Source organism: Phocoena phocoena, chromosome 13, assembly GCF_963924675.1.
Source record: "Phocoena phocoena chromosome 13, mPhoPho1.1, whole genome shotgun sequence".
NCBI classification, from domain to species: Eukaryota; Metazoa; Chordata; class Mammalia; order Artiodactyla; family Phocoenidae; genus Phocoena; species Phocoena phocoena.
In genome coordinates, this window is record NC_089231.1 from 18,001,528 (window position 1) to 18,024,275 (window position 22,748).

The 22,748-nt window shown below is 38.5% G+C and overlaps 1 protein-coding gene across 2 annotated transcripts in view; it reads right to left on the reverse strand.

Annotated features, from left to right (window-relative positions):
- Window positions 1-22,748, reverse strand: part of WDR7 (WD repeat domain 7) — a 351,427-nt gene that overhangs the window by 283,169 nt on the left and 45,510 nt on the right. For both annotated transcript variants that reach the window (XM_065889408.1, XM_065889409.1), the window contains exon 13: window positions 16,053-16,267. In XM_065889408.1, coding sequence (XP_065745480.1) covers window positions 16,053-16,267 — 215 coding nt within the window. The remainder of the gene's footprint in view (window positions 1-16,052; window positions 16,268-22,748) is intronic.

Here is a 22,748-nt window from a genome sequence, read left to right on the forward strand (position 1 = left end):
TTCTTGCATAAATAAAGTACGCTTCCTTTCAATTCAAAACCACACTGGTATCTTACCAGTGTAATCCAGAAAAATGATAGATATTTACAAACATGCTTCATCTAGGGCAAATGAAGCATGTTTGTAAACATGCTTACTTGTAAGTAAGATTTTTAAATGAATGATTTTTAAATGAATGTTTAATATTTCTCCTTAACTAATTCATTTCACTGGATTCTACACTTAACATTGAGACTATAGAGACCCAAAGGGAAGATCATAGCAACAACGCCAGCATAGTTACTGGATTTTCCCAAACCCCCTCATAAAAAGAGACAGAGCAACTAGGCAGCATAACCAAAACCCATTGAGAACATTTTCAACAAAATTAAGTGATGAAGTATACCCACAAATCTCAAAATTCAAGTGGATGGGAAAACCCACCAACAGCTATAAAATCCACCTGGTATCAGGCATCCCTGTAGTAAGAAGGAAGGAGAAGCAGGAATGTATTTGACAGCTCTGACAGGAAAACTCTAAAAGAGCCAACAGATACTTAACCAAAAATTAAACCTGAAAACAGCAGCTGAAGCCGGGAGGAGCTTACCTACCTCAACAGCAAGCGAACACAAGGGCCTGCAGTTGTGAGATCTCAGCGGGCTGGCACATCAGATTCCCAGGGCCCTTACAACACTGATGTATCCACACTCCCTTCTAGGAAAAGATACCGCAATAAGGAGAAACTGCTAAGAATGCAGTCAAAATTGACAGGTAATTTTAAAAACAAAAATAAATAAATAAAAAAGGAAGGATAGGAACAGTGCCAGAAACTATCAGAAAGCAAGTCACCATATTATTGAACCACATGAAACAACAGAAGGAGTTCTGTGAAGTTAGAAAAGCTCTCTGAATTAATCATTAAAAAAATCCAGGAAAAATCACTTCACAAAGTGAGCAACAAAAAGTATTGAGGTCAAAATTATTGCAAGTAAAAAGAGAATAAGAACGGGGATTCCCTAGAGGTCCAGTGGTTACGACTCTGCACTTCTACTGCACGGGGTGTGGGATCGATCCCTGGTTGGGGAACTAAGATCCTGCATGCCGGATCTTAAATAAAAATCGGGCCTCTATTAAAAAAAGAGAGAGACAGAACACGAACCAGAAAAAAAACAGACATGTTGAAGCAGCAGATCGAAATGAATGTACTATTTCAAAACAAGCTAAAGAACATTTTAAAAATGATACTCAACATGAAAGAACAATACAAATGAGAATTAGAAGAATCAGAAATGAAATGACTGAACTCAAGAAAGAATTAAAGGGGAGGAGCTTCAAGATGGCGGAAGAGTAAGACGCAGAGATCACCTTCCTCCCCACAAATACATCAGAAATACATCTACATGTGGAACAGCTCCTATAGAACACCTACTGAACGCTGGCAGAAGACCTCAGACCTCCCAAAAGGCAAGAAACTCCCCACGTGCCTGGGTAGGGCAAAAGAAAAAAGAAAAAACAGAGACAAAAGAACACGGACAGGACCTGCACATCGGGGAAGGAGCTGTGAAGGAGGAAAGGTTTCCACACACTAGGAAGCCCCTTCACTGGCGGAGACTGCGGGTGGTGGAGGGGGGGAGCTTCGGAGCCGTGGAGGAGAGCACAACAACAGGGGTGCGGAGAGCAAAGCGGTGAGACTCCCGCACAGAGGATCGGTGCCGACCAGCACTCACCAGCCCGAGAGGCTTGTCTGCTCACCCGCCGGGGCGGGGGTGGGGGGAGCTGGGAGCTAAGGCTCGGGCTTCGGTCGGATCGCAGGGAGAGGACTGGGGATGGCTGCGTGAACAAAGCCTGAAGGGGTTAGTGTGCCACGGCTAGCCGGGAGGGAGTCTGGGAAAAAGTCTGGAGCTGCCTAAGAGGCAACAGACCATTGTTTCGGGGTGCACGAGGAGAGGGGGTTCACAGCACAGCTTAAAGGAGCTCCAGAGACGGGCGCGAACCGCGGCTATCAGCGCACACCCCAGAGACGGGCATGAGATGCTAAGGCTGCTGCTGCTGCCACCAAGAAGCCTGTGTGCGAGCACAGGTCACTCTCCACACCTCCCCTCCCGGGAACCTGTGCAGCCCGCCACGGCCAGGGTCCCGGGATCCAGGGACAACTTCCCCGGGAGAGCGCACGGCGCACCTCAGGCTGATGCAACGTCACGCTGGCCTCTGCCGCACAGGCCCGCCCCGCATCTGTACCCCTCCCTCCCCCTGGCCTGAGTGAGCCAGAGCCCCCCGCATCAGCTGCTTCCTTAACCCCATCCTGTCTCAGCAAAGAACAGACGCCTTCAGGTGACCTACACACAGAGGCGGGGCCAAATCCAAAGCTGAACCCCGGGAGTTGTGTGAAGAAAGAAGAGAAAGGGAAATATCTCCCAGCAGCCCCAGAAGCAGCAGATTAAATCTCCACAATCAACATGATGTACCCTGCATCTGTGGAATACCTGAAGAGACAACGAATCATCCCAAATTGAGGAGGTGGACTTGGGAGCAACGACATATATATATATTTTTTCCCTTTTTCTCTTTTTCTGAGTGTGTATGTGTATGCTTCTCTGTGTGATATTGTCTGTATAGTTTTGCTTTTGCCATTTGTCCTAGTGTTCTGTCTCTTTGTTTTTTTTATTACTTAAAAAAATTTGTTTCTTAATAATTATTTTTTATTTTAATAACTTTATTTTATTTTACTATATTTTATTTTATCTTCTTCTTTCCTTCTTTCTTTTCTTCTCCCTTTTATTCTGAGTCATGTGGAGGACGGGCTCTTGGTGCTGCAGCCAGGTGTCAGGGCTGTGCCTCTGAGGTGGGAGAGCCAAGTTCAGGACACTGGTCCACAAGAGACCTCCCAGCTCCACATAATATTAAACTATGAAAATCTCCCAGAGATCTCCATCTCAATGCCAAGACCCAGCTCCACTCAACGACCAGCAAACTACAGTGCAGGACACCCTATGCCAAACAACTAGCAAGACAGGAACACAACCCCATCCATTAGCACAGAGGCTGCCTAAAAGCATAATAAGGCCACAGACACCCTCAAAACACACCACCAGATGTGGACCTGCCCACCAGAAAGACAAGATCCACCCTCATCCACCAGAACACAGGCACTAGTCACCTCCACCAGGAAGCCTACACAACCCACTGAACCAACCTTAACCACTGGGGACAGACACCAAAAACAACGGGAACTACGAACCTGCAGCCTGCAAAAAGGAGACCCCAAAAACAGTAAGTTAAGCAAAATGAGAAGACAGAGAAACACACAGCAGATGAAGAAGCAAGGCAAAACCCCACCAGACCTAACAAATGAAGAGGAAATAGGCAGTCTACCTGAAAAAGAATTCAGAGTAATGATAGTAAATATGATCCAAAATCTTGGAAACAGAATGGAGAAAATACAAGAAATGTTCAACAAGGACCTAGAAGAACTAAAGAACAAACAAACAGTGATGAACAACACAATGAATGAAATTAAAAATTCTCTAGAAGGGATTAATAGCAGAATAACTGAGGCAGAAGAATGGATAAGTGACCTGGAAGATAAAATACTGGAAATAACTACTGCAGAGCAGAATAAAGAAAAAAGAATGAAAACAATTGAGGACAGCCTCAGAGACCTCTGGGACAACATTAAACACACCAACTTCAAATTATAGGGGTCCCAGAAGAAGAGGAAAAGAAAGGTACTGAGGAAATATTTAAAGAGATTATAGTTGAATACTTCCCTAATATGGGAAAGGATATAGTTAATCAAGCCCAGGAAGCAGAGAGAGTCCCATACAGGATAAATCCAAGGAGAAACACGCCAAGACACATATTAATCAAACTGTCAAAAATTAAATACAAAGAACAAATATTAAAAGCAGCATGAGAAAAACAACAAATAACACATAAGGGAATCCCTATACGGTTAACAGCTGATCTTTCAGCAGAAACTCTGCAAGCCAGAAAGGAGTGGCAAGAAATATTTAAAGTGATGAAGGACAAAAACCTACAGCCAAGATTACTCGACCCAGCAAGGATCTCATTCAGATTTGATGGAGAAATTAAGACCTTTACAGACAAGCAAAAGCTAAGAGAATTCAGCACCACCAAACCACTTCTACAACAAATGCTAAAGGAACTTCTCTAGGCAGGAAACACAAGAGAAGGAAAAGACCTACAATAGTAAACCCAAAACAATTAAGAAAATGGTAATAGGAACATACATATCAATAATTACCTTAAATGTAAATGGATTAAATGCTCCAACCAAAAGACATAGATTGGCCAAATGGATACAAAAACAAGACCCATATATATGCTGTCTACAAGAGACCCATTTCAAACCTAGGGACACATACAGACTGAAAGTGAGGGGATAGAAAAAGATATTCCATGCAAATGGAAATCAAAAGAAACCTGGAGTAGTAATTCTCGTATCAGACAAAATAAACTTTAAAACAAAGACTATTAAAAGAGACAAAGAAGGACAGTACATAATGACATAATGATCAAGGGATCAATCCAAGAAGAAGATATAACAATTGTAAATATTTATGCACCCAACATAGGAGCACCTCAATACATAAGGCAAATGCTAACAGCCATAAAAGGGGAAATCGACAGTAACACAATCATAGTAGGGGACTTTAACACCCCAGTTTCACCAATGGACAGATCATTCAAAATGAAAATAAATAAGGAAACACAAGCTCTAAATGATACATTAAACAAGATGGACTTAATGGATATTTATAGGACATTCCATCCAAAAACAAAATAATACACAGCTTTCTCAAGAGCTCATGGAACATCCTCCAGGATATATCATATCTTGGGTCACAAATCAAGCCTTGGTAAATTTCAGAAAATTGAAATCGTATCAAGTATCTTTCCTGACCACAACGCTATGAGACTAGATATCAATTACAGGAAAAACTCTGTAAGAAATACAAACATACGGAGGCTAAACAATATACTACTGAATAAGCAAGAGATCACTGAAGAAATCAAAGAGGAAATCAAAAAATACCTAGAAACAAATGACAATGATAAACAACAACCCAAAACCTATGGGATGCAGCAAAAGCAGTTCTAAGAGGGAACTTTATAGCAATACAATCCTAACTTAAGAAACAAGAAACAACTCAAATAAAGAACCTAATCTTACACCTAAAGCAATTAGAGAAAGAAGAACAAAATACCCCAAAGTTAGCAGAAGGAAAGAAATCATAAAGATCAGATCAGAAATAAATGAAAAAGAAATGAAGGAAACGATAGCAAAGATCAATAAAACTAAAAGCTGGTTCTTTGAGAAGATAAACAAAATTGATAAACCATTAGCCAGGCTCATCAAGAAAAAAAGGGAGAAGACTCAAATCAATAGAATTAGAAATGAAAAAGGAGAAGTAACTACTGACACTGCAGAAATACAAAGGCTCATGAGAGATTACTACAAGCAACTATATGCCAGTAAAATGGACAACTTGGAAGAAATGGACAAATTCTTAGAAATGCACAACCTTCTGAGACTGAACCAGGAGGAAACAGAAAATATGAACAGACCAATCACAAGCACTGAAATTGAAAGTGTGATTAAAAATCTGCCAACAAACAAAAGCCCAGGACCAGATGGCTTCACAGGCGAATTCTATCAAACATTTAGAGAAGAGCAAACACCTATCCTTCTCAAACTCTTCCAAAATACAGCAGAGGGAGGAACACTCTCAAACTCATTCTACAAGGCCACCATCACTCTGATACCAAAACCAGACAAAGATGTCACAAAGAAAGAAAACTACTGGCCAATATCACTGATGAACATAGATGCAAAAATCCTCAACAAAGTACTAGCAAACAGAATCCAACAGCACATTAAAAGGATCATACACTATGATCAACTGGGGTTTATCCCAGGAATGCAAGGCTTCTTCAATATATGCAAATCAATCAACGTGATACAGCATATTAACAAACTGAAGGAGAAAAACCATATGATCATCTCAATAGATGCAGAGAAAGCTTTCAACAAAATTCAACACCCATTTATGATAAAAACTCTCCAGAAAGGAGGCATAGAGGGAACTTTCCTCAACATAATAAGGGCCACATATGACAAACCCACAGCTAACATCATCCTCAATGGTGAAAAACTGAAACCATTTCCACTAAGATCAGGAACAAGACAAGGTTGCCCACTCTCACCACTATTATTCAACATAGTTTTGGAAGTTTCAGCCACAGCAATCAGAGAAGTAAAGAAATAAAAGGAATCCAAATTGGAAAAGAATAAGTAAAGCTGCCACTGTTTGCAGATGACATGATACTATACATAGACAATCCTAAAGATGCTACCAGAAAAATACTAGAGCTAATCAATTTGGTAAAGTTGCAGGATACAAAATGAATGCACAGAAATCTCTTGCATTCCTATACACTAATGATGAAAAATCTGAAAGTGAAATTAAGGAAACACTCCCATTTACCATTGCAACAAAAAGAATAAAATATCTAGGAATAAACCTACATAAGGAGACAAAACACCTGTATGCAGAAAATTATAAGACACTGATGAAAGAAACTACAGATGATACAAATAGATGGAGAGATATACCATGTTCTTGGATTGGAGGAATCAACATTGTGAAAATGACACTATTACCCAAAGCAATCTACAGATTCAATGCAGTCCCTATCAAACTACCACTGGCATTTTTCACAGAACTACAAGAGAAAATTTCTCAATTTGTATGGAAACACAAAAGACCCCGAACAGCCAAAGCAATCTTGAGAGAGAAAAACGGAGCTGGAGGAATCAGGCTCCCTGACTTCAGACTATACTACAAAGCTATAGTAATCAAGACAGTATGGTACTGGCACAGAAACAGAAGTATAGATCAATGGAACAGGATAGAAAGCCCAGAGATAAACCCACCCACATATGGTCACCTTATCTTTGATAAAGGAGGCAAGAATATACAGTGGAGAAAAGACAGCCTCTTCAAAAAGTGGTGCTGGGAAAACTGGACAGCTACATGTAAAAGAATGAAATTAGAACACTGCCTAACACCATACATAAAAATAAACTCCAAATGGATTAAAGACCTAAATGTAAGGCCAGACACCATCAAACTCTTAAAGGAAAACATAGGCAGAACACTCTATGATGTAAATCACAGCAAGATCCTTTTTGACCCACCTCCTAGAGAAATGGAAATAAAAACAAAAATAAACAAATGGGATCTAATGAAACTTAAAAGCTTTTGCACAGCAAAGGAAACCATAAACAAGACCAAAAGACAACCCTCAGAAAGGGAGAAAATATTTGCAAATGAAGCAACGGACAAAGGATTAATCTCCAAAATTTACAAGCAGCTCATGCAGCTCTATATCAAAGAAACAAACAACCCAATCCAAAAATGGGCAGAAGACCTAAATAGACATTTCTCCAAAGAGGATATACAGATGGCCAACAGACACATGAAAGAATGCTCAACATCATTAATCATTAGAGAAATGCAAATCAAAACTACAATGAGATATCATCCCAGACCGCTCAGAATGGCCATCATCAAAAAATCTACAAACAATAAATGCTGGAGAGGGTGTGGAGAAAAGGGAACCCTCTTGCACTATTGGTGGGAATGTAAATTGATAGAGCCACTATGGAGAACAGTATGGATGTTCCTTAAAAAACTACAAATAGAACTACCATATGACCCAGCAATCCCACTACTGGGCATATACCCTGAGAAAACCATAATTCAAAAAGAGTCATGTACCAAAATGTTCATTGCAGCTCTGTTTACAATAGCCAGGACATGGAAGCAACCAAAGTGTCCGTCAACAGATGAATGGATAAAGAAGATGTGGCACATATACACAATGGAATATGACTCAGCTATAAAAAGGAACGAAACTGAGTTATTTGTAGTGAGGTGCATGCACCTAGAGACTGTCACACAGAGTGAAGTAAGTCAGAAAGAGAAAAACAAATACCGTATGCTAACACATATATAGGGAATGTAAAAAAAAAAAAACAAAACTAAAAACTGGTCATGAAAAACCTAGGGGCAAGATGGGAATAAAGATGCAGACCTACTAGAGAATGGACTTGAGGATACTGGGAGGGGCAAGGGTAAGCTGGGACAAAGTGAGAGAGTGGCATGGACATATATACACTACCAAACGTAAAATAGATAGCTAGGGGGAAGCAGCCACATAGCACAGGGAGATCAGCTCGGTGCTTTGTGACCACCTTGGGGGGGGGGGGTAGGGAGGGTGGGAGGGAGGGAGATGCAAGAGGGAAGAAGTATGGGGACATATGTATATGTATAACTAATTCACTCTGCTACAAAGCAGAAACTAACACACCATTGTAAAGCAATTATACTCCAATAAAGATGTTAAAAAAAGAAGAATTAAAAAGAAAACATCACTTTAGCAAAGAAGCTTCAATGGAAAGAAACACAAGAATGAATGAATACAATTCATAATGCCTAAGAAAAGCAGAAGGTGGAAAGAAAGGAAATGTTAACAAGCAGAAATGAAACTTCTTTTCCTTTGTGGGAGGCAAGCTTTTGGTGGGCACACCTAAAAAGAGATTTGGGGTGAAGGGGAAATTGTTTACACAAAGGGGGAACTGAGCAAGTACACTGAAAATACTGGGAGAGGTTTCTCACAGGTGAAGAAGAGAGTTACAACAAGCCAGGAGGGGAGGCTACAGCCAACACTGTGGTGTTTGGTTGGAATTGGAGGTAATGGTGCTAACCCAAGGTATTTAATATATTCAGGAAGATAGAGAGACACTTAAAGATGTACATGTTTGTGTAAGTGTGTATTCATGTACACATACCTAATACTACCTAGCTCTATCTACTGAAAGGGCCCGGATGCAACGTCATCCCAGGAGCAATGAGTGCACACAGCATCTGGATTCAGTTTCTAATTATTATCCTCCATCAAAGGGAATCACTGGTCACAAAGGCATTTAATAAACGTTTATTCTCCTCCTACAGAGACATTCACTCCTTTGTTTTCTAAAGGCCTGGCAGCTTAGCTAAGTCTCCTTAATTTTATTAACAATTAGACAACAATTAGTGTAATATAAAATTTTTGTCTTAATAACCATTTAGAAGAATCCAAAACTGAACTCATATATACTTCAAAGTATATAATAAATATACCATTAACATATTCATATTTTCTTTTAAAATATTCATTAAACTTTTGGAGCAGAATGTTAAGCAAGTTTAATTGATACTTCAAAGGTCAGGCTTATCATAAGAATTTTTCTAAGGCTGAAAACAGTTCACCAGACAAGGCCTGGTACCCTGTACATAACGTCATTTGGCTTGTCTCTGTCTGTACCTTATAAGTGCGCTTTTCACAGTGAATCATAAAGTCAGTTCAATCAGTACAATTTTTTTTTTAACAGAGTCAATTCTGCAAGCAAAAAACACAGAGTATGTTCTCAGCAGGTTATATTTGACTTGTAAATTCCATTCTCTTGCCTAGTTACACAGAATACAAAGTTACTGACCTTTGCATATATAGTCCATTCATTTTTTTCAGGGTTTTGACTAATTAGACGAGAGAGAGAGAAATGGAAGGTAAAAGATAAATCATCCTGGTCAATTTTCAATTTCTTCAATCTCATCATTTTTCAATATAAATACGGTGATTCTTATTGATACAACAATGCCCAAGATGTAACCGAGCCCCATAAAAAATTACACACAGTAGGCCTAAAAAATGAATTCCATGGCTGCAAGGGCTTTCTAGCTTTATTAATAAAATCCCATTGGCCCAAGGCATCCACCAAGATCTCCTCACCAAGAACCAGTGTCTGGCAAATACTCTGTAGAAAAACTTGTCAAAAAGATCACCTGATATGCCCAGACATTCTTCTTGACATATTCATTTATGCATTCCTCAAATGCCATGACAGGCCAGCTATGATCTCCTAGTTATTTATATCTTACAAGTCCTCAAACTTCTAATCCAATACACTACTTATTCTGAGTTTAATGAGGGATTAAAAGAAAAGAAAAAGATGACTCTACATTCAAGGGATTATAACCACTTCCTTTTTTTAAAACAGATTACACAGCCTACTCCTCTCTTCTTCCACTGAAAATAATTTGTTATATTCACCTCCCTCTTTTCATCACTACAGATTAAACGGAAACAATTTCTAATAAGGGTGAACTTTCCAACTCTATTCTCAACACCATGTCCTCTTCCATGGCCCCACCAATCACTCCCTCCACCAACAAAAGTGTTCGGTGAGCTCCCAAAGCATAAACTCTGCTCTTAACCCTGCAGCCACTGAAGCTACTAATCTTTTATTTCTCCAAAAGCAAACTTCTTCCACACACTATGCCTCCACTTCACCTCATGCTCATTCCTAGCTCGCTGTATCCTGACTTCTGACCCAACTAATTCTACCCAAACAGCTCTTAATGATGACCAATGACTTTACTAACTCCATACGCTCTTTTTTATTCCCCAAGTCCTGATGTTATTTCATTGCTCTGATCAACTGTCAACCTTTACTTCCTTTACAAAGATTTGTTTTCAATTATATGTGTAAGCTAGGCCACTGGAGGTTATTTGTCCAAGGTCACCAACAGGCAGGAAGTTACAGAGATGCAATTGGAACACAGATACGCCTGTGACTAGAACTTGGGCTCTAAACCACTCCTTTGAACTACTTTTCAAAAATGAAGCAAAGGCCATTCCATGGGGGAACTGTACCCACAACCTTGACATTAATAATGCCATCTTCAGATGCAGGGGTCAGCAAACTATGACCCAGGGGCCAAATCCAGCCCATTGCCTGTTTTCATAAATAAAGTTTTATTGGGAGCCAGTCCATTTACATAGTGTCTATAGCTGCTTTAATGCCATTGTAATGGCAGAGTTGAATCATTGTGACAGAGCAATATGGTCTACTAAGCCTAATTTTTTTTACTATCTAACCCTTTACAGAAAAACATTTGCCAATCTCTGTTCTAACCAAATGTGCTTTAGGTTCATCATTTGCAAATCTGAGGATAACTAACTCATCTATTGGTAATGAGAATTAAGGAGAACAGCATATCTGGAATAATCTAATGATAGTAGGCACCCCAAAATGTCAGCTGCAGTCTAGTTCAGGCACTCCATGACAGTGTTCATTTAGGAAATAAAATCCCATCCCTACTCTACCCCAGCATCATATCATTCCTTTCTTGGAGGTTGTTTGCTCCCGCCACATGTACCCCATCTCTCAACACTACACAGAGAGGCAAATGTCTCCTGTTACAATCAACTTCAAAGCCTATGCCATGAGTTGTTTATTTCTGTTAACAGCTCCACCATTCTCCCTTTACCCAGGCTTGGATCTTGGAAATCAACCTGTTATGTCTCAAATCTTCTCTTGCTCATTTGTGAAGTCCTATTTATTCAACCTAAACAACAGCTTACAAGTTATCCCTCGTCTACATTTCCACTGCCTAATCCTTTCCAGTTCCCACACCTCTCACTGTATCATCCCAGGAGCATCACAATTCATTTCCCAAGTCAACAGAAGTGGTCTGCATATAAGTGTCAGACATGGCAAAATCATTCTTAAACAAACAAATATCTCCTTTTAAGACTACCCAATATCGTGTCATTACTCATTGAGTTAAGTCCTCGGCTTTGCATTCGAGTTGATTCCACATGACTCCAATCTACACTTGCAAACTTAACTTCACACTGCATTTCCTGGGTACTTGCTATGTTCCATATACTATGTTAAGCACTGGAAATAAAAGGGGGAGAAACTCAACTCCTGTCCTCAAGAAGCTCAACAAACAAACAAAAAAATACCACACACAGGGCTTCCCTGGTGGCGCAGTGGTTAAGCATCCGCCTGCCAATGCAGGGGACACGGGTTCGAGCCCTGGTCCGGGAAGATCCCACATGCCGCGGAGCAACTAAGCCCATGTGCCACAACTGCTGAGCCTGCGCTGTAGAGCCTGTGCTCCACAAGAGAAGCCATCACAATGAGAGGCCCACGCACCGCAAGGAAGAGTAGCCCCCGCTCGCCACAACCAGAGAAAAGCCCGCACGCAGCAGCCAAGACCCAATGCAGCCAAAAACAAATAAACAAAAAAAAAATTTTTTAAAAAATACCACACACAAAGTGAAGTGTTTTAGGAAAGGTCTGAACCGAAAGGTGTGAGCCCAGAGAGAATGCAAGAACTATTTCTGCCACAGTGGGCAGAAGGGATGAGGGTTGAGGCTGACTTCACCATTCACAAAGAGGAGAGACATTAAAGAAGAAAACTGAGGAGGGGAAAAGAAAGACACAAAAAGAGGATGTAGGATCTTTACCATTTCTCAACTGTTTTTCTCCAAAGCAGTGCTTTTAATCCAGAGGCAATTTTGCCCCCCAGCAAGCATTTGTCAATGTCTAAAAACCTTTTTGACTGTCATGCTTAGGGGAGGGGGGGTGCTATTTGCATGCAGTGGGTAAAGGAAAAATGCTTCTCTGACATCCTACAATACAAAGGACAGTCCCCCGCAGCAAAAAATTATCCAGCCCAAAAGGTCAATAGTGCTGGGGTCAAGCAACACTAGCCTAGAGCCACAAGAAACAGGCATAAAGGAGGGGGTGGAAGTTGAGATAATTCCAGGATGTTTGAAAATGCAGAGATGGCAAGGAAGGAGAATGAGTTATGCTGGGACCAACCTGCCCACCAAAACCAAACGGGGAGAATGCAAAACTGAACAGAGGGCAAAGTACCTCATAAACACTCCACATCTAGAGTCTCATGAATAGGGAGAGATTTGACTGTCAAGTCAAAACAATCAACCGTGAGAGGAATGAAGAAGAGGTGGGCAAAGAGGCTGAAGCAGAGGTTATCAGCACTTTCTGTTACACATGATCCAATTCAGCAAATATTTATTGCACAGCTGCTACAAGATGTCATGGGGAAAACACAGAGATGAGATAAATAAGTCATAATCCCTGTCTGCAAGAAGACTGGATTTCATAGAGTCACAGATGTATAAAACAAACACAGTTACCAAGGAGGAAAGGACGGGGGGGGGCGCGGATAAATTGGGAGATTGGGATTGACATATATACACTACTATATATAAAATAGATAACTAATAAGAACCTACTGTATAGCACAGGGAACTCTACTCAATACTCTGTAATGACCTATGTGGGAAAAGAATCTAAAAAATGAGTGTAGGGCTTCCCTGGTGGTGCAGCGGTTGAGTCTGCTTGCCGATGCAGGGGACACGGGTTCATGCCCCGGTCCGGGAGGAACCCACATGCCGCAGAGCGGCTGGGCCCATGAGCCATGGCCGCTGAGCCTGCGCATCCGGAGCCTGTGCTCCGCAACGGGAGAGGCCACAGCAGTGAGAGGCCCGCGTACCACAAAAAAATGAAGAGTATATATATGTATAAATGATTCACTTTGCTGTACACCTGAAACTAACACAACATTGTAAATCAACTATACTCCAATAAAAATTAATTTTAAAAAAAAGAAGACTGGATTTCAGTAGAGAGAATTAGGTAAGTATATATGTTATTATAATACAAGGAGAAATATAAGATACATGTCATAAGTGGAATACACAGGGTTTTGAGTACACACACCTTCCAAAGATTAGATGCGATAATAAAGGATAGGGCTTCCCTGGTGGCGCAGTGGTTGAGAGTCCGCCTGCTGATGCAGGGGACACGGGTTCGTGCCCCGGTCCGGGAGGATCCCACATGCCGCAGAGCGGCTGAGCCCGTGAGCCATGGCCGCTGAGCCTGCGCGTCCGGAGCCTGTGCTCCGCAGCGGGAGAGGCCACAACAGTGAGAGGCCCGGGTACCGCAAAAAAAAAAAAATAATAATAATAATAAAGGATAATTCTACTTAACACCTTCTTGCTCTTCCAGTGAAAGAAAAAAAAAAAAATCACAGGACAGTAAATTATCTTTGCTTGTAAAGCTGTATATGTCTGGCATAATTAACCTAATTAACAATGTAAAATATTTGTTTCCAAATAGTCCAGTTGCTAACACTACTCTAACACGGGAAAACAAGGATACTTTATATAGAGTATTCCCATAGAGGTTTCACTTTCCGTTGAGAGAACCATGAAAAAAAATCAGATCCAATACCCTAGAGTAAGTCCTGTACCACAGAGAGGCTCTTAGTTATGTTTGGTTACTTTTTTTTTAACTTTGCGTGGGCTTCATTTCTCTTGAGGTTAGAAAGCCATCCAGAGGATGGCTCTTTAAATACTCCCCTCAGAAGGAGACTCTAAGTCAACATGAGAAAATAGTTAGAGAAATCCCTAATGGTCCAGCCAACATACATTTTTCATAAAGTGATTATCCTCCTGCAGCCTCAGCTTCCTAAGCCTTTTCCCCTCCTATAATTGTTTTCCTTGTAGGCCAGGCAACAATTACCACTGCTACAAGACTGAGGAGGTTCACGAGCAATATATTTTACAATACATAAGTGTACTGTCCCTGATATCTGGTGCTTTTATCACTAATTGCACTATAAAATGTGCTATTAAAACAGGGACAAACAAGATTGTAAAAATCACATAATGGACTATGACCACTTACAAAAGCCATTCATAAATGTTACTGTATCACTTATTTTTCTTTAATTTTCTAGTTATATAATTATTTTTCCAAATTTTTACTTCTAGGGGATACCAACAAGAAAAAGAATAAATTTGCGAATTACAAAACATACATGCTTGCGCTTGAATGTATTGTTTTATAAGTTTGCTCAATATTAAAACTATATAGAACATCAGACAATGGCTATGAACACTGAATTCCTAGGGAACATCCACATGACCTCTTCAAAGAAATTACAGGCACGGCAAATGCACTTAAGCCTGATTTCTATTCAAACTTTAGAGCATGGAACAGAAAGCACGAAAAAATATCACAGAAGGATTTCACAATTCTAATCTATGAAAATACAATATAACAAAGCCAATAGAACATCAATATTTTGGGGAAAGACAGAATGATCAAATATTACTGCCAATTACTGGAGGATATGGGTCAGTGGAGCTGCCTATAGTATTTCATATGTCATTAGCACTCGCTAATTCATGGGCAAATTTTCAAGTTTGTAGATGACCCTTTCAACCTCTTTGTTATTTATTCCACATCTCATCATCTAAAAAATAGGAATCAGAAGAGAGAATGAAAATAAAGGTATTTGGTTACCCATTCATAATTCTAATGAATTCTAAGATGGAAGTAGGAATTTTAGTAGTGATTCAGATAAAATACTGGGATCGTCTCTAGGATTCATTTATCCATTACCAGAGACAAACTAGTTCTAATAATACCACAGAACACAAATACCACAAACAAAATAGTGACTAGTCTCTACAAAACTAAACACAAGTAGCCAATTAACGAATTGGGGTTGACTGTTCTTCTTTTAGTAGGAAAATCTTCTGTTAACTGAAGAAGTAACTGATGCATTGATTTTAAGTGTCAGTAAGGAAAGTGTGATTGAGCTTCAGTCTTGCAGAAAAATGCCAGCACTTGTGCAACCTCACCATACTTACTCTCACATATTTTCTTAAATCTTTAAATGGCCCCACCTTAATAAAATCAGAACGTACTTTTAAAATAAAAGATAAGCCACAATTAGAAACATCCGAATTGTGCCTAAATTGTTACTTTTTCCTCCTGAAGATATTAGCTCGTGCTCAACCTTTCTACAGGAAGACCGTCAGAAAGTCAGAAAGACAGATTATACATAAAACGTTTGCTCTAATTTCAGAAACTGAAGTCACTTAAGTCTGTTGGAATCATTTTAAAACAGTTTGAATGGTAAGATCTTACAAGTCACTTTTTCAGACTGCCAAATACGTGAAATACTTAAAAACTGTGTTGGAAAACCTAAATAAAAACCAGAAGCTTATTTTTCACCCGTGTCATCTCCCAAAAATGATTCCCTAAGACGTGCCGAAGCTGCATTATTAAATTAAGTTGAATGGGGACACATGAGCCCACATACAAAACTTACTTTGTCAGATGCCTCAGAAGCCAAGAGGTTAGTTGCAAGAGTTTGTAGCTTATGATGGGCCATGTTTTTAAGAGCAGCAAGACTGCGCCGTGTCATAGCTTGTTTTAAGTTGACTGCTGGGTGACTAAGTGAGTCAACGGCAGCGGGAGCTGCTTCATCACAAGCATTCAGTATCTCTACTGCTGTGATCCCCATCACACACCGGTCCAGTGCACCTGGAAGACATATATATTCACAATCATTACACAACTCTGGAAGACTCTAAGTCATTTCTTAGGAAAGGAAAATGCATGGACATTTTTAAATGTAGGAATATGTTTTATCAGTGCCTCCCAGAAACATTTTCTTGTTTATTTCCTTCCTCTAATGATCTTCCATGTAGCATTACCTTAATCATTTCCTTTTCCGTAAGGCCCTACCACAACTTCCCAATAAACTCAAGTTCAGAGCCAAGATTTCAACAATTTCCTCCAGGCTTTTCTACTTTCTTTCCACTTCCAAGATGGTCTCCTTGATCATGCCACATCATTAGTCTATTACAAACAGCAATTTCTATAATTTTACCTTCCTCTAAGACTATATGTCAATCTTATAGAATCAATTCAACACTAGTTGAATTCAACTCTCCACCTACTCTGCATCTTACAATGAAGATGGACATGAATGATGAACATACTAAAAGATCCACCTGAATTTCCTGACCACTGATCTTGGTGGGCTCTTAATAGTGACCACATTTCCACAGATCTTTCGTTTTCCTACTCTCCTAGTTCATTATTCCATACTTTCTTTCTCTTCCAATCCCACCATTCCATTTCCTGCCCTCATCTGGATGAAAGTTTTGTTTCCTATTTCATAGAGAAAGAAGCAATTAAAAAAGAAGTTCCACAAACTCCCACTACCACATCTCCAGTCACATTACTCAATAATTATGAATGAACTATCCAGGCTCCTACCTAACACACCTGTGGCTTACACCCCATCCTTCTCTTGTCTGCCCAAAGACACCATGTCAACAATTCTCGTCTTTCTCTTCATCAGTTTTCCCTGTCTACCAGATCATTCCCATCAGCTTATAAACATGCAATTATTTCACCTGTTTAAAACACACACACACACGCACACACAAACCCAGGTGGGTTAACTAGGTATGTATCCCATTTTTCATAATCATACTCTAAAGAGCTGCCTATTTTTACCACCTCCAAAATTTTCTCCTCCCATCTTCCTTTGAACTTACTCAAATCAGATTTTATACCAAATGTGCACAGAACCTACTCTCCACATTGCTAAATCTAATAGCCAGTTCTCAGTCCTCATTTTACTGTCAGCAGCTCTCGATCTTCCTCTCCACTCCTTGAAACACATTTTGTCACTTGGCTTCCAGGCAACCATATCCTTTATTTTCTTCTTTTTTCTGGCAGGTCCATTTTAGTCTCCTTTGCTGTTTTTTTACATCACAGAAGCACATTTAAACCCTGGAGTGCCCCAACCATTATCAACCTACATTCCCTTGGTGATATATCCAGTGTCATGACTTTACATATCTTCTATATGCTAAGATTTCCCACATTTGTACCACCCACTCTGACTTCCCTCCTTTGAACTACAGACTCATATATACAGTTGACCCTCATATATACAGTTGACTCATATATACAATTGTCCCTTGAATAACACAAGGATTAGAGGCAACCAACCTTCCATGCTGTTGAAAATCCACATGTAACTATATAGTCAGCTCACCGTATCCACAGTTATACCTGCAGATTCAACCAACTGCATGCAGATCATGTAGTATTGTGGTATTTACTATTGAAAAAAATACCCAGGCAGTTCAAACCTGTGTTGTTCAAGCATCAACTGTACAATTTACAAATCAACATCTCTACTTGAATATCTAATATTCAACTCCACTTAATATATCCAAAATTGAATTCCTGATATTCCCAAAATCTACTCCTCCTTCTGGTTTCTCAATATCTTAAAATGAATTGCATCCTTCAAGTTTCTCATGATTGAAACCCTGGAGTCATCTTTGGCCCATCTCATTCTTTTATGCTCCTCATCCAACTATCAGCAAATCCTGTTGGTTCTACCTTCAAACTATACTCATACTTCAACCACTTTTCACCAGCTCCACTGCCATCACTCTAGTCTAATAATCCACCATTGTTTATTGCCTAGGGACAACAGCATACAAGCTAATCTCCCTGCTTCCACCCTAGAGCCACCTTTAGGCTATTTGGGAGAAAAGCAGGAAAATATAATCTATAATGAGGGGAAAAATAAAATCAATAAAAACCACTGAAACAGACCTTTTTTGTTAATTAGCAGACAAAACCATTAAAAGTTATTATAATTGTACTCCAGATGTTCAAAAAGTTTGAATAGAGAGACATGGGAGATATCCAAAATCAAACCTGTAGTTTTCAAAGATGAAAACTACAATGTCTGAGATGAAAAATACACTCAATGGGAACAAAAGCATATTAGACATTGTAGAAGAAAAGTTCAGTAAACTTGAAAACATAGACTAGAAATTATAAAATGAGACACAGAAAAAAATAACATTAAAAATGAAAAAATAATCCTAGAGTTGTGGGCAATTTCAAGTAGCCTAATAGGCATATAACTGGAGTCTCCAAAGAGAGAAAAGAGGGGGGATATCAAACATCAAAAACATATTTGAATAAATAATGGCCAAAAGCTTCCAAATTTGTTGAGAACTATACACCCACTGATCCAAGAAGTACAACAAACCTTAAGCACAAGAAACATGCAGAAAACTATAACTAAATGGCTCAAAACTAATAATAAAGAGAAAAACTTTTAAAAGTCAGAAAAAAACAGACACAGCATATATAGAGGAACAAAGATAAGGATGACAGCAGATTTTTTTTACTGGAAATAATACTAGCAAGAAGATAGTAGAATACTGAAAGGAAAAAAACAAAAAACTATCCACCTAGAATTCTATACCCAGAAAAAAAATCTTCAAAATGATGGTGAAATAAAAAAATTTTCAGATATACAGAAGCTGAAAGAATCACCCAAAGACATGCACTACAAGAAATATTAAATATTAGGCAAAAGGGAAATCATTCCAGATGGAAACCTGGATCTACACAAAGCAATGAAGAGCAACAGAAATGGCAACTACAGGGGAAAATATGTAAAATTTTGTTTCTATATTCAAATTTCCTTAAAAGATAATGTACTGTTTAAACAAATAAGCAAATAGAAAGAAATAATGTTCCAAATGAATGAAAACCATGAGCAACAATATGGGTGGTACAAAAGACAAGAAGTGGTAGATGGTGACCCAATTATTCTTGATTAGAACTATTCTTCACACAGAGTAACATGTCTGTGTAAAAGAACAGTAAGAGATAAGGCAAAGGTAGGAGTGTACCACACTGTGGAGGGCCTTTTCTTAAAGGCTACGTGAACTAAAATTACTTATGTTTTTTTCATTAAGACAGTGGCAAGAACCAAGTGTGGTTGTTATTGTTTTACTTCCTATGATTAATTTGCCAACAGAGTACAGGATGGATTAGAAGGTAGAAATAGAGGGCAGAGAAACCAATAAAGATAGCCTAGGTGTGAAAAAATATAGCCCGATATAAGAATAGTACACTGGAAAGAAAAAAGGGAGGGGAGGAGTACCTAATGGGAAGGACTTAGTAATTAACTGCACAGAGGACTTATGAGGAGGAAAGTAGAAAAGATAGTCATATTTCCACTCTAACAACCTCTTCCTTCAAAATTTCAAAGTGAATCCAAAGGGAAAAAAGAAACTGATTATACTTAGTTTTACTGAGATTTTAGAAAAGTACCAATTTTTTCTTAACTATTTCATCCTTTGTGTCTTTGTCTATCCTATCTTATGGTGTTCTTGTAATAGAATGAAAAACAAAAACATAGAAGATACAGAAAAGTTGATGATGTAATGCCATATGCTGTGAAACAGAAACATAAAATCAAATCTCTATTGTATTAAACCCTGCAGGCAAAAGGTCAAATATGTGAAGAAAATACTTGCTACTAAACCCTTTATTAATAAAAAAAAGACTGGACTGAAGTACCACCTCCTGATTCTTTTTGGTTATTTTAGTAACAAAACCATCAATATAAATAAATCAAAATTAATTTTTTTTGATATCCATGCTTTATATATGTTGCTTTATCGATGTTGTGCCAGTAGACACATATACATTAGTTCACATTCTCTGTTATATTTTATTGGATAACTAAGTTTTAAAAAATGATTCAAACACATATTTCATGAAGTTATTGCAGAAACAGGAATATTTAAGAAAACTTGGAGGGACAGAAAATAAATGAAAAGAAAAAAGATAACAGAACAAAGTAAATTGGTTAAGACTTCATACACTAATTTCTAATAATATTTGGCAATCACTACTGGTGTTTGCATTTGTACAAGAACACCTAATAACTGTCCCTCTAGGAATAGGTATATGATGAATCACTTTTATTATGTAGCAAAGATGATAAAAATGTGCAGATAAGAATGGTGTTAAGGCTTGGAAATAGTTATATAAGAAGAACGTCTTGTAGCACCAGTCATTACTTTAAAGCATGCCACTGTTTCCCAAATAGACAAGATTTTGACCTTGTCATAGGCCTGTGAGAACACCACTGCATGCTTACTGGGAACATCAAATGTGAAGAATGGAGAGTTGATCCCTACAGAACATAACTCCATGGAGAAGCAGCCACTATCTAGGTCAGTTGACCAACTTTTAATAAGTTCCTAAATAGGAGTCAAGAGGTCCAGCCAGCCAAATCTTGTTGCTAGTTGTTTGACTAATTTTCTAGCTACCCAGAGACGTGAAAGAATAATAATTTCCATGGCCTCTACAACACTATTTAGCACTATTGCATATAATTAAGATGGTACAATAAAAGAACAAAAGACTCTGGACCTCTAACTCTGTAATTAAGTTTTATATTACTAGCTTCAACTTCATGTCATTAGGAAATAAACACTGAAAATAAAAACTACCCATTTGAAGGGAAAAACTAGAAGAAAATGTTGCATAAAAGCATAGTCAAGACATTTTTAAGTGCTTTTAAGCTAGAAACATCAGTATAATTCAAAATGGCAAACAGAAAACTGCACAAAATGCATGTGTAATTTTAATGTAATATGGCTTCACTTGTAAAAATACATTCCCAAAACACTAAGTAGAGGGGCAAAGTATCTTCTCAGAGTTTAAATACATTTCATACATCAAACCTTGGCCAAATCTGATTTATTTTGCTTCATTTTTTATTTATTTAATAAATAAATAATGTCAATACCTTCAGGATGTGCCTTACTGGCTCCTCAGGGACCTTTATATCACTAGCTAAAGCCTGAACAGCAAGAAGGAAAAAGAGTGTACACCTCCTATTATGGTTGAAGTCCAAAATTTATTCTGCTTCTCTATCTTTATCTTGATTTAAGAATGCCATTACTGACTGATCATTTACCAAAATCCTCCTGAAGGTCAGAAGATAATTGTTAAATTGCAATATTATGTATTGGGCTTAATTATAATAAACTGGTTATAAAAATAACATCCTCCAGTACACATACAGTCAGCAGCTATTTGTCATTTCCTACTAGGGAAACTACTGAAAAAGTAACTTTGTCTTCCAGTAAGGTCTCGTTTGTAAAGAATTTCATATTCTTCGTAGATGTATTTAAAGTATCTGAAGTAGTCAAGTATCATATACTTAAGCACCTAAGAAATTCAGGAAAATGATACTCTTCCTTTATCATATTAATTTAATGTTTTAAGTCCTACGCATGTTTACCACACTCTTGTATTTAAAATATATCAATTGTTAATTTAATATGTATAGTATTTTAAAATAGTGTTTTATAACTATCGTCACTATAACTTACTTTCTTTAACACTAATTCTCATAGAAAATATTTCTTTGTAAGTAAGGTCATATCCCCAAGCTCAATAAAGTAACAAGTTAAGCATATTTGTTAAATAACAGTAATAGGAAATATACACATATGCAAGTATACACACACACTTAAAGTACGCAGACATACATGGATACACATTTACATTACATCTACTATACACAAGGTAAATATTCTCTCATTTTACTCTCCCAGAAACACTATAAAACGGGAACTATTATTATCTTTATTTTACAGATGAGTAAATTGAGAGACTTGCCATAAATCACAGTGCTATCAAATGGTTGATCTTAAAGATTTTTTTCTTTTTTGATGTGGACCATTTTTAAAGTCTTTATTGAATTTGTCACAATACCGTTTCTGCTTTATGTTTTGGTTCCTCAGCCATGAGGCATGTGGGATCCCAGCTCCCCGACCAGGGATGGAACCCACACCCCCTGCATTGGAAGGCGAAGTCTTAACCACTGGACCAACAGGGAAGGCCCTCAAATGGTTGATCTTAAATTCAAACCAAGGAGTCTGACTCCAGAGCCCAAGACAAACTCTGTATGTAGTTGACCTTGAACAACACAGGTGTGTACTGCACGGGTCCACATACACACAGATTTTTTTCAACAGTAAATACTACAGTACCACAAAATCCACGGTCATTTGAATCCAAGGATGGGAAATGTCGGATATGGAGGAAACATGGGAATGGAGGGCTGCCTTTAAGTTATACATGGTTTTTCAACTATGCAGAAGGTGAG